A 9,413-nucleotide genomic window follows, 5' to 3' on the forward strand; every position below is an offset into this window, starting at 1 on the left:
GAAAGTTGCTGTTTAGCATCATGACGTCAAAACAATTGCATAAGCCAATTCCTATTGGTGGATTTTTCCAGTTATAGTTCAAACAAGGGACCTTGTAGTTTTCCGAATGTAACACGCACAAAATATCATGCAACAAGCGACAATTCGAAATTTCTTGATCTGATGTCAGAATGCTTCGTCATTAATGTATACCAACAATGAATCGACAATTTGTTGACATTTTTTTAATGAATTTGCGTTGACCAATCGGGATCTTCCAGCATGAAATTCGTTATATTCCAGGGGTTTTTATCTCTATAATTTGTTTTCCACAACAATTCACGATAAGCGTGATAAAGTCAACAAACGGTGAACGTGCCAGGTGACACGTAGAAATGAACTCATTAGAACCCATGTGTTACTTACGTAAACAGACGACAATTCAAATAAAAAAGGCACTGCTAGTTGTCACGGAACAATTGCGTTGTATTTAGTTGTTCCATAAGCTGAAAAGTTAGACATATCAAATTATAGTTGTGTAGCACATTTGGGTGTAGTTTTGACTAGCGAGTATTCAAGGAAAGTTTTATTTTGTCCTGAAATGCACAAGATTTAGTTGGTTTCTTTTAAGTCGAGTGGAACAATGAGGTCAACAAATCGATTTACCGCTGAGCTGAGGGGGTGCGAGCACCTTTTCCTGTAAGGCGCGCACTGGTCGCCGACCGAGATTTCATTTTCGCTGATTTAGGACGAACAGGATCAGATAAGCCAATGATGTCGTCATATGAGAGATACACGTAACTGAGATCCAGTTCAGGTCTCTGTGGATTGCCAAATTCATTAGTGAAATCAGATCGCTAAGCTCGGTAATAAGAAGACGTACGTAGGTGGAGCGGGCAGATCGTCGAGGAGAATTGTACTGGTTGATGTTATTTCCAGCATAGGCCACGCCTCTCAGTTGCCATTCACCGTACTCTTCACTCCAGTTTACATGTTGTTCGATGATTTGCTAATGACAACATTGCAATTTCATTGACAACTTACAAGAGTTTGATTACAAAATGTGAGGAATACCTGATACGCAGCCGGGATGTATTCGTCGACGAGCAAAGTAGAAAGCTTTAATTCTTTAGAGAGCTGTCGTACACCCTCGAGGAGTTGTTCCATTTGTGTCTGATGTTCCTGCCTCATATCTTCAATCTCGCTCTTGGACGAGTGAAGTAGCGTCCAGACTTTGCGCAGTTTTCTCGTCTTACCCTGCACCTCTTCTTGCAACGAGCTGTAACGCTCTTCCATATCTATCCGCTCGGCTTCTTTCTCTTGCAACTGTTGGCGCAGCAAATCTTCTTTGGCCTTTCGTTTCTCCAGCTCTTTTCTCGCATCCTCTAGCAAACTGGCCTGTTGTTCCACCCTGTCAAGCAAATTCTCACCTCCTACGATGACTTTGCTTTCAAGTGAAGCTAGTTTCTGTCTCAGACGCATTTCTTCTTCCCTGTTTGACACAGATATTGAACAGGGGATTTATTTGAAATTCTATGACGCTGAAACTTACGCAGCAGTCTGCAATTCTTTCTCTTGTTCCGCCAAAGTTTGGGCCACTTTTTTGCGCTCCTCCTCCGCTAGTTGGCTACTTTCCATAACCATTCTTCGCTCCTCATCAATCTTGGCCTGTAAATAATGAATTCTCAGTTGCCAAATATTTATCAGATAGACGATAGGATTACTTTGATGGCAGCTCGTTCACTCTCCGTCCGCGGTTTTCGTTTCTTATCTTTGCGCAGCTCGTAGTTTTCTTCGCCACTTTCGTCCGAACTGGCACTACCAACTGTACGGATTAGATAAGATTACGTCAACAAACAATAATTCTCATTTAAATATTCAAACCTTCTTCCAACTGTCTACGAAGCTCTTCAATCTCTCTTTGGAATTGCTTGAGCAACGCATCCTTAGGATCCTCGTTGATACGAGCTTTGTTTTTGATATTTTTTGCTCGGCTTGCGTAACGAAGTGTGTTCAAAGTTTCATCAAAGTTGAAAGATGCGGGTCCGATATTTGCGCACTATCTCCAACAAGTGCCAAGGTGTCAAATGATTAAACTTAGAAAACGTGTTGAGGATTCACGTTTTATACCATGAGGGTTTTGGCGTTTCCACCTAGAGAATCTTGCAACAGCCTAGTTAGCTTGGAATTGCGGTATGGAACGTGAGAGGCCTTGCCATCAGCCAAAGATGAAATTACATTTCCCAATGTAGATAATGACCAATTGATCTTGGATGCTTCTCGAAGTCGAAGACCTGAAGCTCCACTTTTGGTCTGTCGTTCACTTCCAGCCAAGTCCACCTTTCAAGACAAAATAATCGTAAATTCTTCTCAACCGATGAACAAAAGATGATGCGTTACAAACCAGATTAAGTCGCCCGACATGAAGAGTGCTGTTTCCATCTATTCCTTTCTCGCTGCACTCGACGGCAACAGTGAAAATGGCGTGAGAACGCGATGAATGGATGTTCATTTGGGTAGCACCCACCGATCCTGATAGTTTCGATCAAAGTTACAGATTACCACATATTCAATGTAAATATAAAAGGAAGCATCTTACTATTTTTGTTGCCCATCGTCATTATACGCTCCATGTCTTCGGCGTTATTCACAACATAAGTAGACAGATCTTTGACATAGACGCCAACGTCGGGCCTTTCTTTGATTTCCAGATGGACATTTTGGTTCTTGCTCAGTAAATCCCTGACTTCTTCATTGTAGATTTCAAGGTAAGAGACACGAACTAAGAACCTGCGGAAAATTCCAGCCAATTCATAAAATTAAAAGTTCTGATTATTTAATTGAGCTATCTACTACACACTTTTTTCTTTCTGATTCTTTGGCTATATGGCCAAAGATGTGTGCAAATGAATTTGGAATGATTCCCCTCAGTTCAGGGGCTTGAGGGTTGCCCTCCATGGTGAATGTTTTGCCTGTCCCAGTTTGCCCGTAGGCAAATATTGTGCCATTATATCCTTCCAGAACATTCTGAACTAGAGGTCTTGCAGCATGGTTGTAGACTTCCATCTGGGATTGAAATGTTGTAGTAAGAACATTGTTTAAGTCTAAAAAAAGAACCAACAATACCTGAGAAGATTCTTGTCCGAATACAGAATCAAACACAAAGCTTCTGTCCACATCATTGTACGATTGACCAGTCCCATTAGCACCATTATTTTGGGCTCGAAGAATAATAGTATTATTAACTGAATCAACTTTGACGACGGTTTTGTAACCGGCAGTCTTCTCAGTTTCGCTCAGTGGTCTCACTCTGACCACAACTTTGACATTTTCGGATATAGAGCTGGTGTCCATCATTTACCAGCACATGAAAATAACTGGCAATTCTCAAATGAGATCTATATGAGATCAAACCCCACCCTTTTAGATCACTGGTAATAAATTGAGAATCGCATGTTTCTACCAGATTCTAGCAGAAGACAAATTAATCGATACTGTTGACGTTGCGTTGCTATGGGAGATTCAGAAGTAATTGATCGGTGCCGCCATCTGACAGCGAAATATTGTGGCAATTCTGCGGGAATGAAATCGTTCAATCACGAACGCTGGATGTCGTCTCGGAGGAAATAAAGGAACGACAATGTCGTCGTATATATTCTTTCACCTGAAATCACGGTCAGCACAAATCGCCTTTGGGGCTGATGGTTCAATACGACGTTGCTGGGGTAGGAAATCTTGTCAAATGAGTTCCCTGGCGTCCCCCTTTCCAAGTCAAACGAGTGAGTACATTAGCCGTTTAATAATACGAGAGAATCTCTTGAATCAACATTGAAGGGAAAACGGATATCGTTTATTGCACCTCGAGGGGGTTGGACGATGAGCACGAGCTGGGAAGTAATGTCAACACAATAATGCACACTGTAGACTCTCTAATATGTTTTCTCGATCGTCGTCGTCATCGCGGGACGGAAGAAGAAACAAGTCGAACCGTTGATTGGTTATGTACATGTTGTGTGTGTTCACAGTACAGTTTCGGTCACGGGAATATGTCGTCTATTCATTATATTGACTAAAAGTTGTGCACATGTGTAATAATAAAGCTTATAGCTTCTTCCTTCATCGCCCGTGTATTACAATTATCTTTTTTAGGGGTCCCTGTTGTTGCCTGCGTGAGCCTCTTTGGTTCACCAGGTGACTGCCGTTTCCCGGGTGCTGTTCATGAGGTGGAAAAAAGCGTTGTTTGGGGGGGGGGGGGGGGGGGGGGCTCCGCCAAACTTCACGAGAAATGAGCGGAGAGATACGAACGTGAACGCTGGAAGATGGGAAAAGCGGTTATCGGGATTGGAGAATAAAAGCGGCAGAGTCGATTCACGGTCGACCAACAGTGGCAGCTGCACATCAAAGAACAAGTCTGCGCTCCTGCTGCTGCTGCGAGGATCCATCGAGCTATAGGATGTACACATCAGAGCAATATAGATCAGTTTGACACGCGTGAATGCAGCCACTCTAGTAACTCGTCCATCTCACCGAAAACTGCTGCGGGAGTGGAGGAGCATTTATTGCCTCCCCCCCTCCGCACTTTTTCTCAACAGCCCCCCCCCCCCCCCCCAAAAAAAAAAAAAAAGTCTCGAGTGTGTTCCAGTCAATTTCACTGTTGCCACACCCTCTTTTTCCATTTGAAAAATATTTAAAAAAAGCTAGCCAAAGCCAGTACATGTGTGTGTGTGTGTACTAGAAGCGCGTGTCAGCGTGTATAATCGAGGGCGGGGTCCTGCCGGCAGTGGAACGCCGTAGTCGCCATCGTCTTTTTGTCAAATCTTTTCATCTTTTTCTTCTTTGCGTTTCTGAACGAGTCATCAAGTTGTCGGCCGATATGGCGGAGAGGGAGAGAGAGACAAGAGGCTGGCGCAGAGATAAAGGGGGGGGGGGGGGAGGAAAAAGTCTAAAAAGTTCTAGAGAGAGCCAATTCTTTTCGACTCTATTGGTTGGGAAAGCCGATCGATCCCGGTCGGGACTGTTTGTATGCGAAGCGGGAGCGGGATGAGAGCTGTCAGCAAATATTCGGAAAACGAGTTGGAGACGATTTTGAATGCCGAGCTTCTTCTTCTTCGTATTGAACTGCCGGAGAGCAAACAAAAGGGGGGTGGGCGGAGGCAGCAGCAGCAGCAGCTGAGATTTCATCACTGTTGATCACTGGTCGCGGGTGCCTGGGCGCTAGGGACCATGTCAATATTGGAACGGCAACGAAACCCGAGAAGAAGATGTTCGGGATCCTCTGGTGCTCATTCAAGAATATCTCGTCTAATCCCCCCCTTCTTTTTTGTTTCTCTCACTGTCGGGAGTTTCTATTGGCGCATATAGGCCTTTAAGGCTGCTGGTCTGGTGTGCCGTTTCCAAAGCGACGGCCGGATGCAAATGTATCTAAGCTGCAGCTTTCGGCGATAACAACACTTTGGCAGCACACGAAGGGCGCAAGCGGGAGAAAGTAGTACCGAAAAATGTTGAAACTTATGTAACGTTGAGTTTTTATCTTTTTTCGGTCTCTTTTAAATCCTGGGCGTTTTGGCGGTCTATCCTCCGGAATATTATGTACATACTATAGCTCCTCCAGCCTCGGCAACATCACGGACTTCCACTGGATGTGGACACACTGGAGCAGCAGCAGCCCTGGTGGTGGAGAATCGTGCCTAGCTTGCGCCATAAAGGCTCTATCCGTCCCTGCCGAAAGACACATAATAGAAGCTCGCCGAGAGAGAGAGAGAGTAATATAAATATGGATATTTATATAGAGCTTTTGCTGTGTGTACACAGACACACAACATCGATGGAATAGAGCGCGGAAGAGAGATATAAATGCTAGGCGGAGCGTATAGGTTCTATGTGACGGCAACTGGATATATATTGCCTCATTGAGTTTCAACAATCGCTGCTGCTGGATGATGGCTGAGCTGCTGCCGTCTTTATTATTATTATTGTTCTTTTCACCGACGACTTTTTTCTATTTCCAGTCTCGATTGTTGCAGCGGCCCTGGGAAGAGCAGGAGGAAAAGAGCTAGAAAGTATATAGTAGATCACTGAGAGACTCTGAGGTATAATAAACACATATACTTACACACAGAGTGGCCTGGTCCCCCACCATTTGCATAGGCGTAGTCTTGCGGGACGATAATGGGCACAAAAAGCAAAGGCGCCGTTAAATCCCCCGTTGAATTGAGCCTCTCTGGCTGCAACATATTCCTTCGATTCTGTACGTGTGTATATTTGGGAGGCAAAATTCACCTATTCAGGAATCAAAATGGAGGAATAAGAATTTACAATCCGCTGCTTTTTATCTCTCCATTTTCCATTGTGCTCCTCATCTTTTTCCTTTTTCCTATCGCAGGATTTTCGGTCACTGATGACTGGATCCATTAAAAAAGGATTTCAATCCCGCACGCTTTCCGTTCGTTTTCATCGCCGATTTTTTTTTTCTTCTTTGCAGGTTCCATCTGAACGCAGAGATTAGACGAGAAGAAAAGCTCCTGCTGCTGAAAAAGAAGAAAAAAGTTAAGGACGTTCGACACCCTCAGCTCCTATAATCCTGCAGGAAAAAAGGGGAGTCATTCAAAAACGCCATCCACGTCTTTAGAGATCCTTATGAATATAATCCCCCCCAAATACTGGCATCAAACTTAAACGACCAGCAGAAAAAAGATATTAAAGAGGATGACCATCTAAATTTCATTTCGTTTGGGAGAAATAACAAATTCCGCACATTTGAGCTGAGGCAACGCCTTATTTGAAAAAAGAAAATCGTCAATCACCAAATTGACATTGGCATTGGGGCGATAACATGAGAAAGAATTTCTAAGTGTAGAGCGTGAAGAGAAAACGAGAGGGGTTGTATATACCATCCGGGCCCAGCAAAAGGCTTTTTGATTGCTAGCGCAATCCATCAGCCGGGCAGCACAGCGCATCCAATCGGGCGGCACATATCACGGCTGATTCCATCGGTGGGTTATGCGGGGTCCACCAGCACATCCTTTAGAGCACTAAAGCGAGGGGTAGGGTTGGGGTGGGGGGGTTATACACATGACCAAAATACACAACAAAAAAATAATAAAAATTCAAAAAATAGAAGAAGGAAAAGGAAAAAAATCAGATCCGTTGGATGGCGGTAAGGTTCTCGCTGGATCTGTGTGTGTGGGTGTGTGAAAGATGGATCGTCTAACCAAGTGGAAAGTCTGATAGAAGAAGAAGAAGAAGAAGGGGGGAGAGGAAATAATCCTAGTCTATATCTCGGCCGACGGCCAGCAGCAGAAGAAGAAGAAGAAGAAGCTCGGAGCCAATAGTCTTCCCTCCCATCACAAACTGACGTCATCTCCCGAAATCATTCCCAATCGCAAACTATTGATTTCCCGCTTAACATCAATCAACCTGACCGATATTGCTCAATTAAATTCGATAGACTAAATTATAAATATAATGAATGAACGTCGATCAAAATCGATGGCAAACACAAACACAATGAGATTTTCATCCGTTTCGACGATTGCTGCGGATGCCGCCATTTCCGGATGTCCGGAACGACATCCACGCAGTAAGTCCTTGACAGAGGATGGATGCGGATCCAAAAGCGAATCATATCAACTGTACACGCACACGAACCGGCAGCACAGCAGACGAGAGAGTATGTACATAGTAGAGCAGCACTTGACTGGCTTTTGATTCGGATTGAATTTTGACGTTAGCGCGCGGGATTGAAAGGGGCCGGGCCGTCAGATCTTCTTCCTAGCTCAGAGTGTCGTCTAGCCATCGCCCTCCCAAAAAAGGCGAGAGCAGAGTAAATAGTAAACACACAGTCAATAGAGGCAGCCAGCCCGTTTCTCATTTCCGATCAATTAATTCAACGAAGAATCTAGGATAGCGCTAGATGAGTGCCGAGTGGAGCGAAAGCTTTGCACGATCCTTTTGGCTATTGGTGGGGGTGGGGGGTAACTTTGTGTGTAGTGGAAGAAGAAGTTGTTTTTCTTCTTCTTCTTTCTAACTCACCAGAAAGAAACTCTTTTGTGTGTATATGTCTGTTTCTCGTCAGCCAAAGTCGCCCCGGTTGAACGAGGAGGGCGGGGGCGACTGTCGCCTCCTTAATTGCTTTCTCTTAGCTCCTTCTTCCATCTTACGAGTCTCTCCCAACAACAACGATCGGAAATATCAACCCGACGACGCCGTTGCTCACTCTCGGTTGGTTTATATTCAAAAACCGGGCAGCAATTCATCACTCCCCCCTCCCACAATCTTCCATTGTAGCTGCTGGGAAGAGAAAAACAAACGCACACAAGATAAGAAAATCTCTGCGACTGGTCGTGTGTCGTGTGCGGGAGCGATGCCAAGTTCTGCGCCACTCTTATTTTCTTCCTTTTTATCTGTTTTATCTTTCCAGTTTTGATAAACAAGATTCATCTCTTCGCAGCATGGCTTCTTCTTCTTCTTTTTACAAGGAGCAAGGACCCGAAAGGAGTGATGAATACGCAAGAGAATCCGAGCCGTCGTCAGCATCATCACACACACACAGCCCTCAGTCTAGTGAGTAGTATTGATTGCGCGCAACACAACTCTGAAAGAAAGTCCGCAGCATATCAACCCCCCCCCCTTGTAGTAATAGTAGTCGTCGAGACGATCCTGTGTGTGTTGGCTCTTTTTTCGGCCGTCCCATTATTCTCCGCACTTGTAACATGGGGGTGTCCTTCCTTTTTTTGAATTTTTCTGCTGAGCTTGTCGTGACAAAAAACATCGTGAAACAGCGTTTTCATTTGTTACGCACCGAGTGCTGATGATGAAGCGCTTAAAAAGATCGCCTTTTGTTTTTTTTTGTCTGACCTTATGGGCTTGTAGTTGACAAGGAAATCTATTCATGGAACGTATTACAATAAAGAATTGGTAAAATATTAGCCTATTGATGAAAAATGTTGTTTCGGTGTGTGTACGGTGGTGATAAGAAAGCCATCGTTCAACTCCGTTGAAGAAAAAAAATGAAATATTAAAAAAGGTGGACATGTTTTTCTTTCCTTTAGACTAGTGCATAGACATGTTGCTCACGTCTGTGCAATACATCTAATTGAATTCCGTCGGCGGGAAATATAATAATACATCACATATCGACTACAACAGAAAAAAGAAAGAAGAAGAAGAAGCGTGCCGGGTTATACTCCTCGACGTGACTGCATACATCAGACTCCCTGACACGCCTTTTTCTCCTGCCCCCCCCCCCCTTGTCTTTATGTTCCGCGTTACATCATTTAAGCTACCGGGAAACACACAGCCAAAAAAAAAAAAAAATGTCGCCTGAAAGGGCTGAGTCATACACCATGCCCTCAGCGCATCATCATCACTCCATCTCAATCAACGACATTACATTTTACCGCTGGCGGGAAACAATCTCTTTTTTGAAATGTAGA

General features: G+C 44.2%; 2 protein-coding genes across 2 annotated transcripts in view; both read right to left on the reverse strand.

The window, feature by feature from the left end:
* Nucleotides 1-9,413, reverse strand: part of LOC124332025 (structural maintenance of chromosomes protein 2-like) — a 324,380-nt gene that overhangs the window by 19,209 nt on the left and 295,758 nt on the right. The window lies entirely within an intron of this gene.
* On the reverse strand, nt 444-3,521 carry LOC124333384 (kinesin-like protein KIF3A). Its single transcript, XM_046788961.1, has 12 exons — nt 3,106-3,521; nt 2,840-3,045; nt 2,579-2,769; nt 2,384-2,511; nt 2,110-2,319; nt 1,864-2,038; nt 1,704-1,804; nt 1,532-1,647; nt 1,054-1,471; nt 863-988; nt 646-800; nt 444-575 (listed from the first exon to the last, which is right to left on the reverse strand). The coding sequence occupies exons 1-12, from the start codon at nt 3,334-3,336 to the stop codon at nt 566-568; spliced, it is 2,067 nt and encodes a 688-aa protein (XP_046644917.1). The 5' UTR covers nt 3,337-3,521; the 3' UTR covers nt 444-565.

Source organism: Daphnia pulicaria, chromosome 1 (assembly GCF_021234035.1).
Source record: "Daphnia pulicaria isolate SC F1-1A chromosome 1, SC_F0-13Bv2, whole genome shotgun sequence".
In the NCBI taxonomy this organism is placed as follows: Eukaryota; Metazoa; Arthropoda; class Branchiopoda; order Diplostraca; family Daphniidae; genus Daphnia; species Daphnia pulicaria.

Coding starts and splice junctions, on each gene's coding strand:
- LOC124333384 (XM_046788961.1), bottom strand. CDS start 3,336: ATGATGGACACCAGCTCTATATCCGAAAATGTCAAAGTTGTGGTCAGA. Junction 2,039..2,109: donor GAAACGCCAAAACCCTCATG/GTATAAAACGTG, acceptor TGTTGGAGATAG/TGCGCAAATATCGGACCCGC. Junction 1,648..1,703: donor GTGAACGAGCTGCCATCAAA/GTAATCCTATCG, acceptor CATTATTTACAG/GCCAAGATTGATGAGGAGCG.